Below are 27,459 nucleotides of genomic sequence, written 5' to 3'. Positions count from 1 at the left end.
CGGGTTCATGGTCACCCACAAACTTCAAGAGAACTTGTAATTAATCTTAACGACAAGGTGCACCAATTTACATTAATTTGTCCTTCATTCTGTAAACTCCTCCAGGAAGCCTGGCGTTTAGGTAGGATGGGCAAGCCGAACAGACACGTCTGGGAGCATTGTGTGGGCGCTGGTCGACACAAAACTTACACGACTAGAACAGAGCGGAGTTAACCAACGGTGTGTGACGGGTTGGAAATCAGACGACGGGGACAAGATAGAAACCTTTACCTGTCAGGCTTCTCATCTGCAAGCCACTCACTAACTAGGGGCCCTGTTGGAAAAGCGAGCACAGTTCCAGGCACAATTCTAGTCTTCCTGCTCCGCCCCTGAGCTCGGGCCAGATGTTAACGCAAGAACTGACGTCACGTAAGCGTGGCGTCATCAGCACGACGCAGGCTCACAGGGCAGGGCGTCTAGCTCACTTCAGAACGCGGTCGGCTCCACGCAGCAGCGAATTAGCTGCCTTCCATAATAGAAGGCCCGACCGGTCAGAATTCCGCCGAAGCGCCGAAGGCGCTCAGGGGCGGTTTACTTCCCTCCTTTCCTTGGCTTTCACGTGCATCCTCTCTGAGGTCCGGGAGCGACCTGGGCGGCGACGCGCTCTGCAACCTGCCGCTGGGGGCGGCCACGCTCACGCACGCTTGTGCGCATGCTTGTTCCCTCAGAACCCGGAAGTGCGAGGGAGAGGACAGCCACGTGGGTCGAGCTGCAGCGCAGCTCGCATGGGGGAGTCTATCCCGCTGGCCGCCCCGGTCCCCGTGGAACAGGCGGTGCTGGAGACGTTCTTCTCTCACCTGGGTATCTTCTCTTACGACAAGGCCAAGGACAATGTGGAGAAGGAACGGGAGGCCAACAAGAGCGCGGGGGGCAGCTGGCTGTCGCTGTTGGCGGCCTTGGCGCACCTGGCCGCGGCCGAGAAGGTCTATCACAGCCTCACCTACCTGGGGCAGAAACTAGGTACCTCCGCCCCGCCCCCGTGCCCCTTGAGGAGGAAGGAAAGGGGGTACATTCCCCATTCGGCAGTGGCTTGGGTTTCTTGTCTCTGTCGCTCTCAGCGGCAGGCTCAACTCTGCATTCCCAGGTCTCCTCCCACTGTTCCTTTCCTTCCCTGGCTTCCACAAACCCCGCCCATCGGCCTGCGTCGCAGATAGACCGACTGGGAGGATGTTCTTAGCAGGGCTGTGCCTCAAACCGATGGGTTTACCGATATGCCTCGATAGGTGCCATAAATGAGAAGTTAACCAAACTCCTATGTCCTCGTTCTTCCAACTAGTGACACTGCAGAGAAGCAAAACTTGGCAATATAACCAGATTGTGTTAATGAACACTATTTGGCCTATTAAGGGTAAGGCCCTGAGTGTTATGGATGGAGTCCTATACCGTCTTCCTAGTCAGTACATATTTAATGAATGAAGAACAGATGGATATTAGGCAGGGAAGGCAAGAAATACGCCGAACACTAGAAAGTGGACTTAGGAGGAAAGTGGTAAATGCTCTTAGCATTAGCACTCCATGTATCTCTTATGTCCAAAAATAGATGCAAAAGCAGATTCAACTCTTTTCAGTAGTATATGTACTACTGAAAAGAGTTGAATCTGCTTTTATATATAAAATCTGAGTAGATATGGAAATAATAGATGTAAGAGCCAAGAACTGTGCATATAAAATATTTCTTAAGGTAATAAAGGTTTGAATTCTGGAGCTTTGGGATGTGTTAGTATTTGGCTTATTTTAACCTCTTTAATTATCAGATACACAGAGGGTCTGGTGAATGAAGGACACACATATACAATATAAGAATAGAAAGGTAAAATTGGGCGTAACTTCCATTTTTAAACCATATATTGTCTGATGGTGTCCATCTATTGAGCTTTTGGTACACACTTAAGAGGCTGAGCTTTGAGATTCTTATGGTGTTGATATTCAAATATTTAGCATGTTAATTTGTTGGCAAACATGGGTCAGATAGTTTGAACTTGTATGATTTTTTTTTCTCCTTTTTTTTCCCACACTGGCATCTGGTAAATATGCAATTGTTGTTACATGTTATTTCCCTTTTTAACAGATTAACAAATTGTTTGTCATTGTGAGTAGAAGAATTCAAACCTGAACTGCCTTGGAACTGTCAGATTGAGCTATCCTTACAATCTGTTAAAAATATGTATGTTTGTCATCATTTATACATACTATGTTATATAGACATGTTTGTACGTGTATATATATGTTTATGAAAATGGGGGAGGATTCTAGCTATAATATTGAAGATAGTTAATATTCTGACAGTTTTGGTGGTTTTTTGACTCTCCCACCTATAAAGAATAGTGATTGATCCAAGTGTCATGATTCTTAAAACTTTTTTTAGCTCATCCTTGGGGATTTGATGAAAACTGTGTCCTTAATAACAAAATATATATGTACACAAAATTTTACATATAATCTGATAGGGTGTGGTTGGATTTCCTAAAACCTATTTATGGACTTCAGTTTTAAAAAAATCTGGTATTCTAGTTGTACATTGTATGAACCAGGTTTTTATGTATACAGAAGTGGCTGCCCTGTGTGTAAGAATATATGTATGAGTCTTCTACTGTCTCTGACTTGGGCTCTCTGAAGTGGCCATTGTGTAAAGTGAAGAGTTCTGCTTGAACTCCAGTTGGAATGGATGAACCTGAGGGCTGTCCTTGAAATTGACCTACCCAGCAGTTCACACTATGAGACATGCCCAGGCACTGTTAAACTCCCAGGTGATGGCCTCACTTCTGAGTAAATATTCTGAAAATGGCGTGTTTAACTTTAGTACTTCATAACTTACATGTATAAGTAATAGTGCAGCAAATGTAAGTTATAGAATTTAAATTTTAACTTTGCGAATATCTTAGTTTTTTGTCCATATTTTTGAACATATGTGATGTCAGTGTAATTATAATAGGACCTCATGATTATTAGGTTGACTGTCAATTTTCTAAAAAATTCTGTGTTGCAATTTAAAACATTTTCATGTTCTGCAACTATTGTGCCAATTAGAATATTTATATGGTTTTATATTTAATTAGAATATTTATATGGTTTTCTTTATAAAGTAAAACAAAAAGTTTATGCATGCTTAAGTCTTTTTTTCAGCTTTATTGAGGAATAATTGACAAATAAAAATTGTATATATTTAACATGTTCAACTTGATGTTTTGATATACATAAACATTGTGAAATGATCACAGTTAAGCTAATTTATATATATATATATATATATATATATATATATATATATATCACCTCACATGCTTTCTCTCTTTTCTTTTTTGTGGTGAGAACAATTAAGATCTATTGTCTGAGCAAGTTCCAGATTAAAAAAAAAAAAGTGACCTATCTTGTGACTGATGTTTATCTGAGGTTATAGCAGTGAACTCTGGTTATTGAAGCAAGTGGAAGCCTCTGAACAAATGACAGATTTGACAGAAGTCTTTTGTTCCTGTTGTGGCTCTGTTACTGAAAAACTTTGGGTGGACTCCTGGTCTTAGCACCTCTATTTCCTTTGAGGGAAGAATAATACCTGTTTGGGAAGGATCAGTGATTAAAATGTGCTGATTCAGTGCCTGTGGAGGATTTTAGAAGGCTATAATTTAGTTCCCTTCGTTTTGTTACTGGAGAATTACCTCAAATCTGATTGCTAAATTTGGCATAGTAAAAATGATTTGAGAACTGATGTTTAAAAATTATCATTAGCAAGAAGTTGTAGGGTAAGATACAAAAGATGTTTTACATATTCCTTTTTAGTTGTTCATGGACCTTTATTTTATTTATTTATATGCAATGCTGATAATCAAACCTAGTGCTTCACGTGGTAGGCAAGTGCTTAAACACTGAGCTACAACTCCAGCCCTACATATGCTTAAAAAATTTCAAGATGAACTGTTGGAATCTTGAAAAATATTAAACATTCATAACTAAAGCCTCCTAGGAATAATTCAAAACAATTGTATTTTGTAAATTTAAAATAATGGAAAGAGAAATCAGGTGTTTCTTGTTTCCCAGTGTAGAGGAATACTAGATCTGACTGGATATTCCAAACTAGGATAGATGAGAGTTTTTAAAAGAAATGCAATGGTTGTTTCTCTCTTTCTTATATTGATTTTAATTTGCTTGGTTTCACATACTGGTGGTGGATGTATATTGATAAGCTTTTAAAGATATTTGTTTTACGTAGTCTTTCCATTCCTCCAGAGAAGGGAAATCTGATGAAGGTAAGTATGTTTTTCAATGCAGAGTTAAAATTTTCACCAAGGCCACTTGTTTGATAGTGGAAGTGAGTACACAGTTAAGGTCAACTGGCTATTTGTCAAGTAGCAGTTTGTTATAGAGTTTTCAAAACTCAATAATATATTATTGGGAATTTTCTCATATCAGTTATAAGTTAAAGAGTCTAGCATTATTGAGCATGTATTTTCCAGGCATATTACAAGTACTATTTCATTTTGTCTTTTTAACAGCTTTATTACTAGTTTTTTTTTTTTTGTTTTTGTTTTTTTGAGTACCAGGGATTAAACTCAGGGCACTCAACCACTGAGCCACATCCCTAGCCCAATTTTGTATTTTATTTAGAGACAGGATCTCACTGAGTTGCTTAGTGCCTTGCTTTTGCTGAGGCTGGTTTTGAACTCGTGATCCTCCTGCCTCAGCCTCCCAAGCTACTGGGATTACAGGAATGCACCATGCATCCTGCTACTAATTTTATGTTAACGTTGAACGACAATAATTAAGGCTCTGAATGATAGGTAGTTTGAACATCACACAGCTTTTTAAGCTTGGGAACTGGGATTTGAAACCAGGTCTTTCACACTTCCAAAGATTTGGGGGTTTATATGACACTTTTATTTCCTTCTTAACCTAAGAGATTTTGTCCTACACATGGGCACAGAGGCCTATTTATTCTTCTCATCACTCTAGAAAATCGGAACTAGACTGAAAATGGGCATGGGAGGAATACAGACCCTCCAGGGTACATTTACTGTATGAAATGCTAGTGTGATGATTGATCTACTTGTGTCATGGTATTTGCACCTATTAGTAGGAGAAAAGGTGTGTGTTGTTCATTGTGTTTAGACGGTATCAGTAGTAGAGTTAATATTAAGAAGGGTTACCACCATTAAGTTTGTCCAGAATCAAGGATTCACAGAAGGTAGGACTTGGTTTTAAAACCTAGACTTAAGCCAAGTGTGGTAGCCTACACCTGCCCAGCTACTCAAGAGGCTAAGGTGGAAAGATTGCCTGGGCCCATGAGTTTGAAACCAACCTGGGCAACATAGCTGGACCCAGTCTCAAAATAAACCTGGACTAAGAGTCTCCCAGGAAGCCAAACTTTTAGTTCCTAAATCGGAAAGGTCCTGGGTAAGCTGTGACAAGTTATTCACCCAACTTGGTAGTAAGGGATATTAAGATTCATTTCTTAGCCAGGCATGGTGCTGCATACCTATAATCCCAATAACTGGAGAAGCTAAGGCAGGAGGATCACAAGGTTGAGTACAGACTGGGCACCTTAGACTCTGTCTCGAAGAAAAGGGTGGGAGACTGGAGATTTAATTTAGTTGTGAAATATACCTGGGTTATATGCCTTAGCCTACTGTAAAAAAAATAAAGCAAAACAAAAAAACACCCAAAACAAGAAAGATTCTTTTTTTTTTTTTGGTACTGGAGATTGAACCCAGGAATGCTAAACCACTGAGCTACATCCCCAGCCATACACACGTGTGTGTGTATATATACACACACACATATGTTATATGTGTGTGTGTGTACAAGTATATATACATACACATATAACGTGTTATATATATATATCCACACACACACACAATATCTCTCTCTCTCTCTCTCTCTCTCTCTATATATATATATATATATTTTTTTTTTTTTTTTTTTTTTTTTTTTTTTGAGAGATGATCTCACTAAGTTGCTTAGGGCCCTGCAACTTTTTTTTGCAAGTTTCTGAGGCTGGCTTTAAACTCACAATCCTCCTGCCTCAGCCTCTGGAGCTATTTTACAAATGCCTTGATAAATGATTTTCACCCTTATTTAATATGTATAGAATAATACTTCATTCATTATAACACTCTAGGTTTATCAACAGAAAATTTAAACTCACTGGTCTCTGAATTAAAAAAAAAATATTCCTATAAATCACTGTTTTAAACATGACCTGCTTCTAGCTCCTTGGTGGGGTGCTGAGTTGCTTAAGAAATTATCCACAAAGCTAACTTTATAATTAGAAATATAATTGATAATGTATAAATACAGAAGTAAATGGTATCTATGCTGTTTGATCCTTTTTGACTGTTGTGTAGGTTGTAGTTAGTCTTAGTTTCTGCTTATTTCATTTGGAATCTCTGAATTACAGCAGCAGCTACTTATAATTGCTTCATGATCTTAATAATTCAGAGGGTGATGCTTATCATATCATAACCTATATTGTCAAGAGTGCTGAGATTTTCTTTTTTCCCCTGACATCCCAGTAGGTATTCATGCATAAAAGGGATGTGTGTATTCCATTTTCTAGCACAGCCTAAAAACTAAGAGTCAAAGGAAATGCAACTCTAAAGCAGAAACAGAAAATTCTAATCTCCAGAAATAACAAAAGTGTTTAATAATTCAGGTGTTGTTTTTTTATATATATTTATGTGAGAGGAGGGATTTTTAGGTCCATATCAATGTTATTTTGTAGGTTAATTGTGCTCTTAAATAAATCTGAATGCTTATTGAAATGGAATGGTAGAATGGGGAGAATTGGAATGTGGGTAAAAAAAATCCTGTATGGGTCCACTGCTACACCGATGAATTGCATAATACATTCAATTAACTTATTCCTCAGTGAAATTATGAATCATAAAATATTTGTATTTCAACCAAAAATCTGAAAATATGATAGATGTAAACTCATTGAGTTCTGTGGGTTCTGGTTCTTTCCTTTTGAATGCTGGGAGGTGATTGGCACTTATGTTTATCTTCTTTACCTGTCATGTGCTTATGTCCTTTGCCCGCCAGGGGGCCAGTCTTTCTTCAGTCGGAAGGATTCCATCCGCACCATCTATACTTCCCTGCATAATGAGCTGAAGAAGGTGGTGACTGGCCGTGGGGCCCTAGGTGGGACTGCACCTCATGTGGAAGAACTCCTGTCCCATCTGTCAGAGCAGCTCTGCTTCTTCGTTCAGGCTCGGATGGAGATTGCAGACTTCTATGAGAAGATGTACACACTTAGCACACAGAAATTCATCAACGCTGAAGAGCTTGTTGGCCTTTTGGACACCATCCTCAAGAAATACAGCTCCAGGTCAGTGTAGGGCAGAAGGGAGGGAGAAAATGTGGCAGCCCTCTTATTACCACATAGGTTCTGAATTTTTTTCACACTAAGATCTATGAAGAAATAACTATATTCCATTTTATTTATATTAATTAATCAACAGGAATAGATTAGGCACCTTTGAGCTTAGTTAACACCATGTTGGACGGATACTTCTCTAAGCAATAGCAAAAATTGAGAATGAAGTAATTCTTTAAAGTTGTATGATAAATTGATTTTGCTGCTTATGAAATAGTTCTAAGAGTAAGGGAACTATATATAAAGTAATGTGACTTTTTAACATACCATGTATTGTCCTTTTCAAATTAATCAGTTAAGTTGTTACTCTGATGTAGCAATTACTAACATGTGTTGGGATCTCCTTTGTAATTTCTTTCAGAGTCATATATAGTTTTGTTTTTTGTTTTCAAACTTCCTTAGTGTAGACAAGCATCTATTTTTGAGGAGGCATACTTAATTTTTTTTTTTGATAACTAAAAAGTTGTTTGGAGGAGAATATTAAGTGTTTTTTTTTAAAGATGTTGACCAATTGTAAAATTGCTTTTGTTTGAAGGATATTGCTTTTCTACAGAAATGAGACCAGTTATGTTGCATTGCTCACTGCAAAATGGCCCAAAGTGTAATACCAAAAGAATTTTAGAAGCACTGTGAATATCACTGAAGCAAATAACCAAATTTTATTTTGCTTCCTTGAAGCCTGGCATAGTGCCTTGTACATAATAGCAACTAGATAATTGTATATTGGAATGATTGGAGAGTGATTTCTTTGAAGAATGCCACCCTTTGGATATATGAATTCAGATATGTTTGCTTAAAAAAGAAAGGTGGATTTTTTTTATTATTGTAAATTACTTTTAATTTCAAGCAAAATAAATATCTTATAAGTTCAGGGAGAAAATCTTGATTACCTTGAAGTGAAAATAATTAGAGCATCAGTTTTTTCTTTTCTTAATTTTGAACTCTAGAAGACAACGCCCAAGAGCTTGTTCCTGGGTCTGGGGGCTATTGTACACATGAGAAAATTGCAGAAAAACATCCCATTAGAAGCAAATATTAATGTTCATCCACACTGTCCTGCCTAAAACACTAATGTAATGAATCCTTCTACCTTACCAAGTAAAGACTTGAAAAATAAAAAGCCCAAAACATGAGGAGATATCATACATAAGAAAAGGCAAAGAATACTGTAAGGTAAATGTGGACCTGAGAAGAAAGACCAGGCTCACAAAGCAATGATCAAAGGATGTTTTGGTGACAGGGACAGTCTGTTTATACCCCACTAAAATTTAATATATCTATTACCAAATACGCATTGTGCACCTGGTATCTGCCTAAAATAATGTGCTCACTACCACATCATTCTGTCAATAACCTTGATAATGAGGCAGTAGGTGCTTAGTAGATGTTTGCTGAATGAATCAGTACATAGCTTTTATCCTGGTTGAGAGTTTATACTTTACAGTAATGGGTAACTATGAAAAGTTTTTTGAACAGGGAAGTATAATACCCTTATCTTTACCTTAGACTAATTACTGTGGCACTGGAGTGTGTAATGGGATGGTGAAGATAGTGATTGCAGAAGGAAAGGGTAGATAGTCCAATAAGTGGTAGTGGTTCCACATTGTTGCAAGACAATAGGAATCAAGCTGATGACCAGAAGTCTACAAGTCTTGGCTGTCAAAGATGATTTGGAGCTTTGCTCCACCAATAATAATATCATTTACAGGACTGAGAAGTCAAGAAGGGGAGAAATTTAGAAAGAAAAGCAAAAATTCAGAGCAAGTTGAGTTAGAGTTGCTACAGATTTTCAAGTAGAGACTCAGCAGGCAGTTGAAAATTAGGGTCTAGGGCTCAGATGAAAGGCTAGAATTGGAGAAAACAATTTGAAAGTAGCCTCATGCATTTCTTTCTGTTTCAAAACTAAAATGTCACTGTTTCTTTAATAAAGTGGCAATTGATTCTACAGCTTATATAAATGGAGGGTGGGAATATTTATTTATGTATTTATTTATTAAGGAATCTGGCACATATTGAGAAACTACTGTGTGACAGACACTATGGTATATATTATATATATTATCTGATTTAAATATTAGGTGTAGATAATGCTCCTTGTATGAAATCTCATAGAAGTTAAGCACTCTTCCCCCTCTTCTGCCTTTAGAATCATATTCTTTTTGTTTTTCTATTTTTCTTTTTGGAGCTAGTAATTAATCTCAAGTCCTTCTGCATGCTAAGTGTGCACTATACCACTGACCCACATCCTAAATAGAGCTTATATTCTTTTATGATGCATCGTTGCTTGTATAAAATATTGAGATGTTTCTTATTTTCCAAATAAGTAATTTCCCTCCATTGATCATTTTGCAAGTCACTAAATAAAATTGGTTCTTCAGGAGTCATGGTAAGCACTTACTACCTTCCTCTGCTAAGAATAAGAGTTGTGTATTACATAGAATCATGTAATGTCCGTATTTTGTCAGAGCACAAGATGATTTGGTTAATATATTTTTAAGTTTTAGTATTTCCCTTTTTTTTTTTTTGAGGGGAGGCACCTAGGATTGAACTTAGCCTTATTTTGTATATTATTTTAGAGACATGGTCTCACTGAGTTGCTTAGCTCTATTCTTTTGCCAAGGCTGGCTTTGAACTTGTGATCCTCCTGCCTTAGCCTTCTGAGCCACTGGGATTATAGCTGTAAGCTTATTATTTCTTTTCTTTTCTTGTGCTTATTATTTCTTTATAAAGTTTTCCCCTAATTTTTTATTTTGAGTTTTTAATTCAATAGAAAAATTGCAGGCATAGTATGGTGAACACAATTACCATATGACCAGCAATTCTACTCTGAGGTATACACCCAAGAAGAATTGATTGTGATGATGGTTGCATAATTCTATGAAAATGCTAAACCATTTAATTATATACTCTTAATGGGTGAATTTTATGGTATATTTATGGTACATGAATGAAATACTAGTAAAGCTGTTACTAAAAATACAAATAGTTGTGCAATGCACATATAAATATCTCTTTTAAATTTATATATTGTTAAAATTTTCCATGTTTGTTTTCTCTCTGTATATAATTTTATTATTGTTTAGAAGTAAGAGGCAATCATCTTGTATCTTACTTCCAAACAACAATTAAATTATGTACAAGAGATAGAAGTAATCGAGGCGAGGGATGAAGGCAGTGGCAAATCACTTGCCTAGCATGTGCAAGGCTTAGGTTTCAAACTTCAGTACTGCAAAACAAATCAAATTTTATCTGATAAATATATATTATATGATGATAGAAAACCAGCATTGGGCTGGGGTTGTGGCTCAGTGGTAGAGCGCTTGCCTATCATGTTTGAAGCATTGGGTTTGATCCTCAGCACCACATAAAAATAAATAAATAAAATGAAGGTATTGTCTCCATCTACAACTAAAAAAATTTTTTTTAAAGATAAAAGAAAACCAGTGTTGATGGTGTATATCTATAATCCCAGCTACTCAGGAGGCTGAGGCAAGGGGATTGCAAATTCAAGACTAGCCTTGGCAACCTAGGCAAGAACCTTGTCTCAAAGTTTAAAAAAAAAAAAAAAAGAAGAAGAAAATCAGTGTTGAATTTCCTGAGTATAAAAACTCTGTTATGTTTACATATGCTTCTTAGAACATGAAATAGATTTCTATAGATTTAAGTAGATTTTATCTTTTATAAAGATGTAATGCTGTAATCATATAGTTCATATTCACAATCCCCCAGGTGTCCCACAGATGTCTTTTATAGTTGGTTTTTATTTTTAATATTCATATCTCTTTGATCCTTATGACAGTTCTAAATTTTCTTTTTATTATTGTTCAGTAGGTAATATGACTCACAATGAATAAAGTACCAAAGAACATATAGTATAGTGTTTCTCCTGCCCTTGAATATTAGCCCTCTAAAGGGGCAGTTGAATTTAGTGAGTTCTATTATTCCTGAGACATAGTCTATGCCTACAAATATATTTACTTTCTTTTTTTAAACATTTACAAATTTTATACTTTTTTAGAATATTCATTTATTTACTTCTTCCATGAATCTGATTAATACAGATTTTCTTTTAGTAAAATGATTTTTTTTGCAAACCAAAAACTTAAGTGTAATTGGGACTATGATACTAAGAGGAAGAAATGTCATGCAGAGATGTCCAAATGCTAAGGTGAAGTGGTTTGCAGAAATATTTGGGAAGCTTAAGAAAAATACCCACTCCTGGCCCTTTTCCTTTTCCCCAAGAGAGTAAAATTTAATGTTTCTGTCCAGAAGCCTGTGTTTTCAGACTTCTCAGTGATACTGATACATAGTTGTACAATAAATAAAAGAAAGATGTCAACTCATCTACTGGGTATTGAGCCTTAGTATTGTGAATGCATGTGTGTATCTCCTATGAGTGATTATTGTTATTTAGCCATTTTCATTTCATTAGATTTTTAATCTGTCATCTTTGAACCTTCTTGGAAAAACTCCGTTTTCCAGAGACTTATAAATTTCACCCTTTTCTGATGAAAGCCCAGATTTCATTCTTGAAACTCTTAGGGTGGTTGCTTATTTGTACCTCTCATCTTTTGAGGGATGTCGAAGGAATCTGATGGAACTGAATTGCAGTATAGTGTATGGCCAATAGATGTTTTCTCCTCTAGTCTCTTTTACCCATGTTACCTTTCTCTAATTAAAAAGGAATTTATGATCACAGACACATTCTAGCCTGAAAATAGTCTAAGTTAGGGAGTTTGGGTTAATTTGAACATAAATTCCTTAGTAAAGAAATTCTAAGAAGTTAAGATTCTATTGACTTTCTTTGGGAAGTAGGATTAATTAGGTATAAATTAACATGGTTTCCATTGTTAACAAGGTTAACATCCTTTTTTTCTATAAGCTTTTTTGATTTAGCATCTGTACCACATCAAACACATTTCTTTTGCGATTCCAGGGCTCTAGAGAAAGAATTCATATCTTGGTGATCTCTTGTATTGAAAGAGCTAATCGTCTACTTAAAGGACCCATTTCTTTGACAAGGAAAGTTTATTTGTCCCAATAAAATTGATACATGTCAGAACTTTCATATAAAATTTTGTGAATAGGGTTATCTTTCAAACAATAAAATGTCTTTGTATTTAAAAATTAACAAGTTTGATGAATAACATGGAATCTGATTCTCTGGCCTTGATTTGAGGCCCATGAGTTATTGCAGTGTCTAATCTCCCTTCAAAGATGAATGGAGGGGCTGGGGTTGTGGCTCAGCAGTAGAGCGCTCGTCTTCAAGGCACTAGGTTTGATCCTCAGCACCACATAAAAATAAATAAATAATTGTCCAACTACAACTAAAAAATATATATTAAAAAAAGATGAATGGAAAGCCGATTTTTTCTTTTTTTCTTTTGAGAACCAGTTGTGTTCAGAGTACAATGATATTAAAAGTTTCCTCTTTTGATAAACTTATTTTGTTTTTAAGCAAAAGTAAATTCTTGTTTAAGAATCACAGTCCTTTGTGATGGTGAATTTCAAATGGAATTATTAACAAATTGTGTTTGATAAACTTATTTTGTTTTTTTGTTTTTTTTTTAAAGAGAGTGAGAGAGGAGAGAGAGAGAGAGAGAATTTTTAATATTTATTTTTTAGTTCTCGGCGGACACAACATCTTTGTTGGTATGTGGTGCTGAGGATCAAACCCGGGTCGCACGCATGCCAGGCGAGCGCGCTACCGCTTGAGCCACATCCCCAGCCCCTTATTTTGTTTTTAAGCAAAAGTAAATTCTTGTTTAAGAATCACAGTCCTTTGTGATGGTGAATTTCAAATGGAATTATTAACAAATTGTGTTATGTTAATAATTATTAATTTTACAAGAGTTTCATTGTGTTCTATTTAGAATAAGAAATATGAATTCAGCTTGTACAAGATTAGAGTGTTTACTCTTCTTTGAATACTTTGGAGAAGAGGTAGAACTTGGTTTTATTTCCTGATTCTGTAGAATTTGTTTTGAATTTATCTACCTGTTTTGTACACTGGGCATAAAAGAAAATTTGGCTAGCTAACCTTTCTGTTTCATGGTTAAAAAGTGGAAGGTGAATTATAAATGGAAATTAACATGTTCTGTCCTAAATCAAAATTGTAATTTTAAGAAATAATGCTGTAAAGAAGGAAGGAAGCTATTACTTATGCATTCTAAATAGTTTTATCCCCCCCCCCCCCCCCCCCCCAGTGCTAGGGTTTGAATCCAGAATCACCCACATGCTAGGCAAGTGAGCTATATCCCCAGCCTGGTTTTTTATTTGTTTTGTTTTGTTTTGTTTTTCTTGAGATGGGGATTTACTAAGTTGCCCAGGCTAGCCTCCTGCCTCAGCCCTCTGAGTAGCTGGAATTATGGACATGTACCACTGTGCCTGGCTTCTAGATAGCATCTTAAAAAGTTCTGGGGCTAGGGATATAGCTTAGTGGTAGAGCTTGCCTAGCATGCATGAAGCCCTGAGTTCAGTCCCTAGTACTGAAAAACAAACAAACAAACAACAACAACTTCTGGCATGGGAATAATATATCATTCCATGATTTATATTCTGGAATCATAAATTTATAGCTAAAATTTTAAAAACATGTTTTTCAAAAATTTACCTATATAAATTTTCATTTTAGGAAACAGTTTCTTTATTTGAATGCTTCAGCTGACAGATTTTTTTTTTTTTTTTCATTTTAAGGTATGAGTTTTATTTATGGGCAGACTTTTAAAAAATTTTTAATTTGTTTTAATTAGTTATACATTAAAACAGAATGCATTTATGCACTTTGATATCATACATAGATAGGAAATAATTTTTCACTTTTCTGAGTGCACATATTGCAGAATCATATTGATCATGCAGTCATATGTATGCATACAAGTAATAATGTCTGTTTCATTTTACTGTCTTTCCTATCCCCACATCCCCTCCCCTCCCCTCCTATCACTTCCCTCTATCTAATCTAAGGTAATGCTATTCTTCCCTAGTGCCTCTCCGCCGCACCCCCCCCCCCCACCTTATTGTGAATTAGCATCTGCATATTAGAGAAAACATTAGGCCTTTGGTTTTGTGGGATTTTGTGGGATGGGCTTATTTTGCTTAGCATGATATTCTCCAACTCCAACCATTTACTGACAGATTCCATAATTTTACTCTTCTTTAAAGCTGAGTAATATTCCATTGAGTACCACATTTTCTTTATCCATTCATCTATTGAGGGACACTTAGGTTGGTTCCCTAGTGTAGCTATTGTGAATTGAGCTGCTATAAACATTGATGTGGCTGTGTCACTATAGTTTGCTGATTTTATTTTATTTATTTTTTTTATTGTTGGTCGTTCAAAACATTACATAGTTCTTAATATATCATATTTCACAGTTTGATTCAAGTGGGTTATGAACTCCCATTTTTACCCCGTATACAGATTGCTGTATCACATCAGTTACACTTCCATTGATTTACATATTGCCATTCTAGTGACTGATGTATTCTGCTGTCTATCCTATTCTCTACTATCCCCCTTCCCCTCCCCTCCCCTCCTCTCTCTCTACCCCCTACTGTAAATCATTTCTTCCACTTGTATTATTTTTCTCTTACCCCTCCTTTCCTCTTATATGTAATTTTGTATAACCCTGAGGATCACCTTCCATTTTAACTTAGGGCAGCACTATGATTTATTTAGGCTTTTATTTAGGCTTTATGTTCTATTTTCTTCAAGAAATGAGTTGTGATAATGAGACTGTCAATGGAATAGTTTGTTAGTTTCACATGTATAATTCAACATCATCAATTATTGCCCATTAAAAATTCCATAGGCAAAACCAATAATAGTATCACTTCTGTGGTAGCATCTTTCTAGGCATTTGACGTGCCTAGATCTGAACATGAAGAATTAAGTGAAGTCTTTTGTGATTTTGTCTGAGCTTACCTTTTCAAGTTCATTTACCACTGCCCATCAGATGCCTTAAATTGCAGCAAAATTCTTAGAGGAAGAGGCTCCAAACAGAAGTCACTGAAGATTTTAAGCAAAAGTCAAAAAACAATTCATAATTTAATGTTTCTCATAATTATTTGTCATTTCCAGTCTCTGTTTTGGGTCCTTTTTTTTGTTATTGTGTTTACAATGTACATTCATTATTCTATATAGTCTATCAGTTAGCTATTGCCACAGTAATTTCATATAACAAACCACTCCCAAATTGACCCATTATTCTGCCCCCTAGAGGGATTGTCTGAGCTGGGTTCATTTGGGTAGCTCTGCTTAACACTGTTGGTCTTACTGGCTTATTTCTTTGCTGTGAGCTTTGGGCTTAAGTCTCCTCCATGTGTTCATTCTGAGGCCAGGGTTGGAGGGGAAGCTTCTAACCAGGAGCAGTGTTCACAGTGCAAAAGAATAAACTCAATCAAACTCATTTAAAGCCTTTGCTTGCATCAGATTTGTTAATATCTCTTTAGCCATAATCAAGTCACATGACCTAGTAGTTAGTCCAGGGGTAAGATAGTACTCTCTGGTGCTTTTGGAAATAGCAGCAGAGTTATGCAGCAAAGGGTGTAGAATCAAGGGTGGTAAGAATTGGAGGCCAGAAAATCAAGACCCCATCTTCACATGGCTAAATTCCACCTACTCTTTTTCCCCCATTTTTTATTATGGTTTTAAAAAAATAAAATTTACCATCTTAACCTTTTTTAAGTTTACAGCTCAGTAATGTTAAGAATATTCACATTCTTATACAATAGGTCTTTGGAATTTTTTTCCCCCCAGTGCTGGGGATTGAACCCAGGACCTCAAGCGTGCTAGGCAAGCACCCTACCACTGAGCTATGCCTCCCGCCTCTAGAATTTTTTCCATCTTATAAAACAGAAATCCTAAACCCATTTTTCATATTTAAAACTGAAATCCTACTACATCCGTTGAGTAACATTGCTCCCTGTCCCTGCTACTGGCAACCACCATTCTATTTTCTATTTCTATGAGTTTGATCTTTTTGTGACTGGGTTATTTCACTTAGCATAAAGTTTTCAAGTTTCTTCTTGAAAAGAAGAAAACTATGTACTATGTAAGGATTTTCTTTTCTTTTTTGGGGGGAAGGGGTACTGGGGATTGAACTCAGGGGCACTTGACTGCTGAGCCACATCCCCAGCCCTGTTTTGTATTTTATTTAGAGACAGGGTCTCACTGAGTTGCTTAGTACCTCACTTTTGCTGAGGCTGGCTTTAAACTTTGTATCCTCCTGCCTTAGCCTCCCAAGCCACTGTGATTACAGGCGTGCACCACCATGCATGGCTATGGATTTTTTTTTTAAGGCTGAATAATAATCCATAATGTGTATATACTGCATTTTCTTTATGCGTTCATCTGTCATTGGGCTTCTACCTCTTAGATGCTTCTACGTATTTAAACATCATGGCTGAATTCAAATGCCATTTCCTCTATGGCCTCTACAATTATTCAACGGAAAAGAATTAGTCTTTCCTCTAAACTATTATTTTACTTTTATTCTTCATTATAAATGTATTACTCTCTACTTTTTATTATAAATACCTCCTTCTACTGTGGAAGGTCCTGTAGGGCAAATCTCTGGCTAATTCTTCTTTGTTACAGTAGTCCCTTCCTTTTCCATGATTTTGCTTTATTTGGTTTCAGTTGTCCACGTGTCAGTCATGATTAAAAATATTAAATGGAAAATTCCAGAAATAAACAGTTTGTAAGTTTTGAATTGCATGCTGTTTTAAGTAGCATGATGAAATTTCTTACTGTCTGGTTGGAATGAGAATCATCCCTTTTTCCCATATATCCATACTGTATAAGCTACCCACTCCTTGGCAATTGAGAGAGAAAACATGCACATAATTTATATTATGATATATTGTTCTATTTGTTCTATTTTAGTATTAGTTGTTGTTACTATCTTGCTGTGCCTAGTTGATAAACTTTTATTATAGGCATGTATAGGGAAAAAAAAAGTATACATAGAGTTCAGTACTATGAGATTTCAGGCATCCACTGGGGGTCCTGGAACATAAGCCCCACAGCTAGGGAAACTACTATATCCTCAATGTTTTGGCTTCTGAAAATCAATAAACTAATCATTTTAAATGAAAAGAGGTTATAGATTTCTTTTTATTGTAGTAAAATGGACAGAACAAAATTTACCATTTTAACCATTTTTAAGTATGCAAAAATGTGGCTTTTAGTATATTTACAGTTGTGCTTTAGATTTATTTTTAATTGGACTTCTGGCTTCTCACATGCATGGGACCTGCATAGATCTTTTGAAAGGAACTCATGATGTAGATTTGAGAAAGGTACTGTTTCTCAAATGGAATTTTGTTCCTCATTAGAATATTATACAAACTTCTTTTATATTTTCCTCTATTTTTTGGAGCATCCCAACTCACCTTCCTTCATCCCTTTCCTACCTTCTTTAGAGCAAATGTTTTCTGCAAATAATTGTCAGTTTCTTCTGTATCTAGACTCTTTTCAGGCTTGCTGCTGTAGCTTAGGTATCTATTTTTGGATTACAACCATTTAACAGATCCCCCTATAATATGAGTTGTGAATAATATGAAGCACACAGAGTGGAAACAGGGAAATGATGCATCATAATACTAATCTCTGTGTCTTGGCAGACTAACATCAACATGAATTTTTAGTTCTTCTTGAAAATGAAAAGTAGCTTCGACATTCACATTCATCTTTAATAAATGTCGAGCATTTAAACACTTTTAGTATGTGTTATGAAAGAGCTTGTTCAGAATTCTTTCTGAAGGTTATACAGAGAATTCATGTCCTTTCAAGGACAGCACTGGATATAAATGATGATTTCCAACTGAAAATAGTAGAAAAGTATCAGAAATATTATTTTATAGATGGTTTCTGAATTATAATGATTTGATTTGACTTGTATTTTTTCATCTTTACAATAATGCAAAAGTGATGCACATGCACTGGAAACCATATTTCAAATTGTGGATTTTGATCTTTTCCCAGGCTTCTGATATGTAGTATATTACTCTCTTGTGCTGGACACTGGTAGCTTGCCACACTCAACAGCCAGTCACATGGTCACAAGGTAAACAACCTATACTCCCCAGTATACTGTTACATAGAGATGATGTTCTGTAGGTTAGGTATATTGAATGCATTTTTGACTTAAGATATTTTCAATTGAGTATGGATTTACTGGGATATTGACATTGTCATTCAGGGAACATCTGTAGTAGGGTTTTCTCCAATTGCATACCATTTTCCTCTGATTAATTGTTCCATGTTCATGGTTCCTTGGCAGATTTTCCTTGTAGCCATGATTATAGAATATTGTGGTATTTAATGCTCATAAGCACCAAGGGGCCTGAAGACTGAGATGGTAGGAGCCTTTCATAGAATTCAATACTTTTGAGACTTATGCTGCCACGTGTATGTGTGTGTGTTTGTTTGACTCCCTGAATGTTTATTCCCAAGTGTGTAATGTTTGAAGAACACAAATTAATAAAGCATGTGAGCAAAAAGATTTTGAAATCTGGCTTATCTTTTGATTATTTTAGTATATTATTAGACTTGACCCTCCATTAGTATTTTAACTTCAACATTTTGAGGATGTTGAGGATAAAATGTGGATAATAAATGAAAATAATGTTATTTTCATGTGAATAACTATTCTGTTTTGACATGAAAATCAGTTTCTATCTTATAATGTCCAACCTGATACGTGACTCTCCTAATCATAATCCCTTTAATGAGTATATAAATAGATTTTTAAAAAACTTTAGATATACTTGTGATGATTTTCTTCCAGTTACTTAATTTGTGATTGTTAGATATTTCTTATTTGGCCACCATTTAGCTTTTTAAAAAATATTTTTAGTTGACAATGTATATTTATTTTGTTTATTTATCTGTAGTGCTGAGAATTGAACCCATGTGCCTCATACATACTGGACAAGCACTCTACCAGTGAGCCACAACCCCAGCCCCCACCATTTATCTTTTAACCAGGATTAAATATGAAGGGAATTTGGAACTAGGATTGAATAAGGGCTGTCTAGTAAATGTTGTCTGTTTTTCTTTAATAAACATTTATTGATTGTCTACTAAGTTGCATATATAGGTTTATAGCATGTACTCTTATTTGTACAATAGGTTTAATAATGCCTCGTGGAGTATAATAAATGACTATCTGTTTTATGTATGTACTCAACAGATGTTTTAATGACTTTAAAAAAATTTTTATAGTTGTAGATGGACAGCATGCCTTTTATTTTATGTGCTTATTTTTATATGCAGTGCTAAGGATCTAACCCAGTGCCTCACATGTGCTAGAAAAGCATTCTGCCACTGAGCCCCAGTCCTATCCCCTTTAGTAACATTTTTTTTTTTAAATCTGTACCTCTTCAGAACCACCCTGAAAAGAGGATGCCTTGTTTTGATGATAGTTAGTCATACAATTCTCAGAATAAATAAGTTAAGAACGACTAATAGCAAATTTGATTTCTTTATTTCTAAAAAAGGTAGTCACTCTCATTTCAAAACAAAACAAAACTCCAGGCTATTTCCATAATATATGATGGTAACATGATTCTGAAAATGAAACAATGTGGAATTCTTTCATCTTTCTTTCCCTGTCCTCAAAATAATAATATTTTTTGGCCATGTGGGCTTTTTTTTCAAGGTAGGAAACATCAATGTGGAGTAATGTTCCCCTGATTTCTAATCTCTCCTGTAGGTTTCATCACCCAATCCTCAGCCCTTTGGAGAGCAGTTTCCAGCTGGAAGTCGATGTTCTGAGTCATCTCCTGAAGGCCCAGGCCCAGGTCTCAGAGTGGAAGTTCCTCCCATCTCTGGTTAACTTGCACAGTGCTCACACTAAGCTTCAGAGTTGGGGCCAGATCTTTGAAAAGCAGCGGGAGACGAAGAAACATCTGTTTGGAGGGCAGTCTCAGAAGGCTGTTCAGCCCCCACACCTTTTCCTTTGGCTGATGAAACTCAAAAACATGCTCCTGGCCAAGTTTAGTTTTTACTTTCATGAGGCACTGAGCCGGCAAACGACAGCTTCAGAAATGAAAGCATTGACTGCAAAAGCTAACCCAGACCTGTTTGGAAAGATTTGCAGCTTCATCAGGAAATATGATGCTGCCAACGTGTCCTTAATTTTTGACAACCGAGGTTCAGAGAGCTTTCAGGGTCATGGCTACCACCACCCCCATTCCTACAGGGAGGCCCCTAAGGGTGTGGACCAGTATCCAGCCGTGGTGTCTCTGCCTAGTGACAGGCCAGTCATGCACTGGCCCAATGTCATCATGATCATGACAGACCGGACAACAGACCTGAACAGCTTGGAGAAAGTGGTTCATTTCTATGATGACAAAGTTCAGAGTACCTACTTCCTTACCCGCCCAGAACCTCACTTTACTATTGTTGTCATTTTTGAGTCAAAAAAATCTGAACGAGACTCCCACTTTATTTCTTTCCTCAATGAGCTTTCACTTGCCCTTAAGAACCCCAAAGTTTTTGCAAGTCTGAAACCTGGATCCAAAGGTTAGCCAGTGATTTGTGTAAGAGATTTTTAAGACTGGAATTTGTGTTCTTAATTGCTCTGATGATCTGCAGTGGTATGTGGCAAGAATTTACGTCCATTCATGCTTCTTTCAGAGCAGTATTAAAGACAAATCCTCCCTAATTGTGTTGTACACTTTGTAAGCAATTAAGGCCAGTTGAATTAAGTATCCAAAGAGTAATCTGGGAAGTGATCATGGACTGCTGTGTATCTCCACTGTTCAGCAAAGTAGTTCCAGTATTTTCTCCTGTATTTTTCCTCTATTTTATGTGGACTGGACATTTTCTGTCATTGCAATTAAAGGTGAATCAGATTTGTAGCGTAATGTCAGCTTTTAACAGTTCAGATGATCCTCATGGCAACTCTGATGGCCATTAGTTCTTTTGGAGTGATCTATATGTCAAACTGCATTTGTTTTGCCTTTTTAAAGTTTGAAGTTTTTATTGTTTTAAAGTCAGTGTAAGCCATCGTGAGATTTCTTCTTCGTACTATCTCTTTGACTATTATCACTTTTTTGCTGAAATCTATGTTCATCTTTGGCTCTACTCCCTGGTTATTTTTAGGCTCAGAAAGTATCAGTGTTGGTTTTTCAACCACTTTAGCTTCTCATACAATGTGCTCTGCTTTTATAAAATCAAAATGAAGGTCTTGATGCCTTGCATTTGCTAAAAATCAATTGTGCTTTCAGAAGACCTCTTCATAGTTGAGTAATTAACTGAGTACTTAGCGCATCTGAACTTGGGTTTCATGTCTGCCTCCTGCAAATTATGTTTAGTAGCAGTGCTACATCTTAGCACTGTCTGCCTCATCATTTTCCTTCAGTAGGTGTTCATGGAGAAGTCAGTGGAATAGTAAAGGCATAATGGACTCTGAAATCCTTCATTTCCGTTACTGTTTCAGAGTAAAAAGGAACCAGAAAGAATAACCAAGTTGTTACTACTTGGTAGTTCTTTCAAAGTTTGTGTAAAATGTTACAGCCAGCTGAGTGCTGTTTCTCATGATTGTGCAGACCCACTGTTGCACTGTGTGTCCATGGAGGACACACCAGCAACATCAGCAGAGCCAGGGAGCCTCCAAGTCAGTGGGAGGACTGCCCACCTAGTCTGGATTTCCTGGTAGAAGAACACACCCGCCTACTTTCTGGAGAGAACATGTGTTTTTCTTTATTTCTCTCTCATCATATGATTTGTAAAAAGCCAGTGTGCTTTAAATAGAATGTAGTGATTTATCTCTGCATTTTATTCACTCAGGTTCTATAAAAATATGAACAGATTTTACAACATTGACCTTACTTAAAAAATTGAAAACAGTTGGAACTAAAGAGTCAAATCATTTTTCTTCTTTTTTTTTTTTGTACTTTGCCAAGTAACTGAAAAATATTCCTCGGTGTTTGTGTATTTTTTTCCCCTGGATAAAACCACCATGAGCCTTAATGATAGGGCTCCCCCATGTACCTAAAATAATATGTGCTTCAGTGGAACACAGAGGGGTGTAAATAAAACATATGTGACACTTAAGCTGTCAAATGCATACATATTTGAATTGTATGTTTATTTTTTAAACAAAAAAGAATTTACAAGGAACAGAAGGCAGATGTAAATATTAAAATCTAAGACAATTCATGAATCACTGCAGCTGTCATAGACTGTACTGAGGGATTCTGAAGATTCAATATTGATATTCTAATGATTTCTTAAACCCTCCAAAAAAAGTTTTCTTATTATATTAAAAAACATTTTGGTTCAAGTGAAGAGTCATTTTTACTCTCAGTTTTATCCTCTAACTACAGTAAGAAGATGATCTCTAACACCTGTGTTTTTCTAATTGGAAGAGTAAATCTGCACATTCCTTGCCGACTATCTACTTTGAAATTCATTTCTAAAACCACAACCTTATGATTTTCTGGGTAGCTGGGAGCATGGTCAGCACCAAGTCTGCCAGAGAAGTCCTTCAAGGAGTGTTTCTTTTGAGGGTTCTGTTTGGACATAGGGTGAATGTTTACAGCTTTGTCCTCTCAGGTCCAGTCTGTTATCCATACATCATTTTGGGTAGTGTGTGTGTGTGTGGGGGGGAAGCCTACTTCTTCTTCTTCTTCTTTTTTTTTTTTTTAAAGAGAGGGAGAGAATTCTTTTAATATTTATTTTTTAGTTTTTGGTGGACACAACATCTTTATTTTATTTTTATGTGGTGCTGAGGATCAAACCCAGCGCCCTGCGCATGCCAGGTGAGCATGCTACCGCTTGAGCCACATCCCCAGCCCCCAAAGCCTATTTCTTAACTGAGGAGCCAATACGCTTTTTATAATTGCTTTGTACTTTTGGACATATTGGGAAAACTTGCTTTCAAGAAATAATTGGTCCTTCACTGTACTCCCAGTGGATTCAATCAGGTGATCTTTAAACCATGTCCACCTTTTTGATCTAGCAGCTGATTTATGGGTTGTATTTCTTTGGCAAGTTAGGTTCTGAGTTCAATTTCTCTTTCTGTAAAATAGGGTATGAAAACATGGGTTGCCTTTTTCAAAGGATGGAGTAAGACTGTCATGAGATCATTCATATAAAAAAGACTTTGAAAACTAGTGTTCAAAAGCTGTATAAATAAAAGATGAGCCCCTCTTCCCTTAAATTTGACATCTCTCCTTTTTTTTTCTTTTTAAGTCTATGACCAACGTATGCTTACATATGAAATTTGAATAGCATTTAAAGAGCTAGTTTAGAAGAGGAGGCAGATAAATGCCTAACCAACACACCCACTCTTCCTCTTTTAGAATCTTTGTGGTTCTTTATTCCCAAATTTTTGTGGTTGGTTGATAGCATTGTTTCAGTTATTCTCTATTAACTCATTTTTTAGGGGTCTGATTGATCAATCAGTTGTTGAGAGAAGTGTGTTAAAGTCTTCAGCTCTGGGCTGGGGTTGTGGCTCAGTGGTAGAGCACTTGCCTAGCATGTATGAGGTACTGGATTTGATCCTCAGCACCACGTAAAAATAAAGAAAGATATTGTGTCTAACTACAACACAATTGTGTTTTTTTTTAAAGAATTTATTTAAAAAAAATCTTGAACTGTGATTATGGATGTGTGTCTTCTAGATAGTTTATATCAGCTACAATCTGGTTATGTTCTAATTACATTTTTCCTTTTTTATTAGCCAGAGTATATTTACAAAGAAAAATTTCATCTCCCAATATTTGGTTGCCTTGAAGTACAATTATATAGGAATGGCTTGGTAAATCTGATTTTTCCTTTTGCCTTTTTTAAAATAGTGAATTAGTTCCTTAGCATCTTCCAGAGAAGCTGTAGAATTTTAAAAGAAACATGAATTTTTAAGGATTTTTGCCTCTTATGTTTAACCTCAAATTTGAAGCAAAGCAGCCATTTTCCCCTCTCACCTCAAGATACTTCTGTATAAATATTATGACTTTCCCTTTTTTTCTCCCGGTTCTGTCTTCATTACTGTTGAGTATTTTCCTCCACCTTTCCTCTTCCCTCTCTCCATTTCCCTTTTCCCTTCCTTCCTCCCTTAGTTTCTGATATTGCCCTCACCAATTCCACTCCACTCACCACCCCCACCCATGTCTCAGGGAGCCAGAATATGCCCCAGTGGTCTCTGACCCACTTTGGGGAAGTAGCATCTGGAAGTATTCGTTTTGATTGATTTTACAACCGGGTCATCTTTTTCTGTAAGTAAGAATATGTATTGGGGTATGTGTGTGTGTGTGTGTGTGTGTGTGTCAGTTTTGACACTAATGGGGTGAACACAATGAAGCCTAGCCACTTTGAGCACACAGGACCTTTAGTCAACTAAGCCAAGCAGTGCTGTTTGTGTCTAGCAGATAATTTGGCCTAATAAATATTTCCAAGAGTAGTTTTCCTATGTAATGTTTTATTAGGATCATTCTTATTCTGTTTGTTTTAATTAGTGTGTGAAATCATTAAATTAGCTGCTGATTTTTTTTTTCTTTAAGGAAAAGGTTATTTTTCTCCTTTCTTAGTGAGAAAGAAGGAATACCATGTGACTCCCCAAGAAAGCCCTTAGGTAGAGTTTAATTTAGCAATTCCCTCTCTACTTTTCTACCAGGTTCCTGTTACCAATGCAATTATTTCATGGCCTTTTGCCTGAATTATTCTAAGCAGCTTCTCCAGAGGAAATGAGTCAGAAGAAATACGCTTGACGTGCACTTCTGCCTGTAGAGACTTTTCTTGGTATCACATAAATCCATAAGGCTTAATTAATGCAAGTATTTTGACTGTTTGCATATTTTTTCAGTCTGCTTTTGATGACAAGGTCTGTTTTTGGGGTACTTTACATTTAAAACCATATGGTATGTGTAAGGAATCAGGTTAGAAAATGGAGAGACAAATGGGCTCCCTTTCCTGTAGCTCTCTAACATCCAGGCCTGGAGGTGGTACTCTTAGCCCAGGTATAACTCAGGGAGGGTTCTCGGGAGCAACTGTATGGGAGTACATTCTGAGAGGGGTGCTTAGCACACAGTGGCAGCAGCAGAAGAATGTAGGATGGCATCTGCTATTGACCTAGGAGAGGAAAATAGTTGAAGGTTTTTGCTAACATTGTCCATAAGGTGAATTCTGCTTTTGCTAGTCTGGAAACAACAGAGAAATTCTGGAATGCAGTTAAATTAGAAAATCTGATAAGTGGTGTGATCTGAGACTTACAGTGACTCAGCTGGTTGACATTCTAGGTTTTAGGCCTAGGCTCATTTCTTTTTTGAACAGACATGGCAGTACACTCCTTTCCCCCAGGGTCATCTTGGTCTTAGTTACTCCAGGGTAGGCCAGTGTTGGAGCTGCTCTCCTGACCCACCGCCCCCAGCAGAAGACGACAGGATATGAAACGACTCCTTCCTAGTGTTCAGCATTCATTCATTTAACAACTATTAAAAATTGACTATGTGAAGGGTGGTGATAAAAGTTAACGAAGACCAATGTGATTCTTTGCTTGGTTGGTGCTTGTAGTTAAGCAGTCTGGCTCCAACCACCCCGGTAGCCACGAGTGGCGAGGGCTGTAACCAGTGAAGTGCTGAATAGCTTTTATTTTATTATTTTTTAAATTTTTATTTGTTCTTTTTAGTTATACATGACAGTAGAATCTGTTTTGATATATTTATACAAACATAAAATATATCTTATTCTAATTAGGATGTATCTGATGTTGAGATTCACTGTGGTGTATTCATATATGTACATAAGAAAGTGATATTCGATTCATTCCATTGCCTTTCCTATTCCTATCCTCCCTCCCTTTCCTTGATTCCCCTGTGTCTAAACCACAGAACTTCTATTCTCCTCATATTACTCAGTTATAAAGAAGAATGACTTTGTGACATTTGCAGGTAAATGTATGGATTTGGAGACTATCGTGCTAAGTGAAATAAATCAATCCCAGAAAAACAAAGGTTGAATGTTCTCTCTGATGTTTAAATGATAACCCACTGAATAGTCTTTAAATTTGTGGCACTTGTATACCTTCCTATGGAAAAAAAACCCTAAAATTATTATTTTGTTTAGGGAATGGGGTATGGTATGTCTCAATGGTAGATTGCATGCATGAAACCCTGTGTTCGATCTCTAGCACTGTCAAAAAACTGAAATCATTTTGTTTCGCCCCAAAGATGGGTTTTATTATATACTGCAATTATTGACATTAAAATAAAATGTTAATTGCCCTTCTAAATGTGTGTGTATACATATACATACATATATATAAATGTTGTGTTACCATAGGTTCTAAGAGCTAATGACCAAATGATATACATATGCATTAGAAAATATTGGGGCTGGGAATGTGGCTCAGGCGGTAGCGCGCTCGCCTGGCATGCGTGCGGCCCGGGTTCGATCCTCAGCACCACATACCAACAAAGATGTTGTGTCCTCCGAGAACTAAAAAATAAATATTAAAAAAATTCTCTCTCCTCTCTCACTCTCTCTTTAAAAAAAAAGAAAATATAATATATGCTAAGCATAAAAGTTACATTTAATTTGAAATATATCTTTCAAATGAATAGGTATGTTGTTTATGGTGACTTGATTAAAGAAATTGTCTCAATGTTCCTTTCTTTGGTGAACAGGAATTTTTACATCTTGCAATAATACCCCATATTAAGAACAAGGAATCCTAATTTTTTGGTCTCCCCCTACTTGTTGGCTAACAAGCTATCCTGCCACAAACATGGATGTTGGAAGAAGACAAAACAATTATTATAGTCACAGTAGCAGGAAGAAAGACACTCTTCCAAGGATGCTTGCTATACAGACATCCCTGAAGGATGGTCCTGAACTAAGGGCAGTCAGTGCTTCACTCTCAAGGCCTACAGAAACATGAGAACCCCATGGAAAATTGTCTGCACATACATCATCATAAACTTATGGGTGAGAGATGAGCTTGTTTTCATATAGGAGAAGGTAGAAGACATGTAGCCTATGAATGGCACATTCACAGGCTTATTTTAGCAAAGAGTTCATAAGGAAGTTGAGGATGTGA

The 27,459-nt window shown here is 36.5% G+C and overlaps 1 protein-coding gene across 3 annotated transcripts; it reads left to right on the top strand.

The window, feature by feature from the left end:
* KICS2 (KICSTOR subunit 2) lies at positions 1-26,797 on the top strand. Of its 3 annotated transcripts, XM_081310128.1 has the most exons (4): positions 1-999; positions 7,075-7,360; positions 20,131-20,942; positions 25,039-26,774. In XM_081310128.1, the coding sequence occupies exons 1-4, from the start codon at positions 384-386 to the stop codon at positions 25,110-25,112; spliced, it is 1,788 nt and encodes a 595-aa protein (XP_081166254.1). In that variant the 5' UTR covers positions 1-383; the 3' UTR covers positions 25,113-26,774. The 3 variants fall into 3 exon arrangements, with proteins under 3 accessions (XP_081166254.1, XP_081166253.1, XP_081166255.1); XM_081310127.1 differs by having other exon boundaries at positions 3-999; positions 20,131-26,793; XM_081310129.1 differs by having other exon boundaries at positions 552-1,018; positions 7,083-7,360; positions 20,131-26,797.
* The last annotated feature ends 662 nt before the right edge of the window (positions 26,798-27,459 follow it).

The sequence above is a fragment of the Spermophilus citellus genome (assembly GCF_964194105.1).
Source record: "Spermophilus citellus genome assembly, chromosome: 10".
Taxonomy (NCBI): domain Eukaryota; kingdom Metazoa; phylum Chordata; class Mammalia; order Rodentia; family Sciuridae; genus Spermophilus; species Spermophilus citellus.
This window is presented reverse-complemented; position numbering and strand designations above follow the sequence as displayed.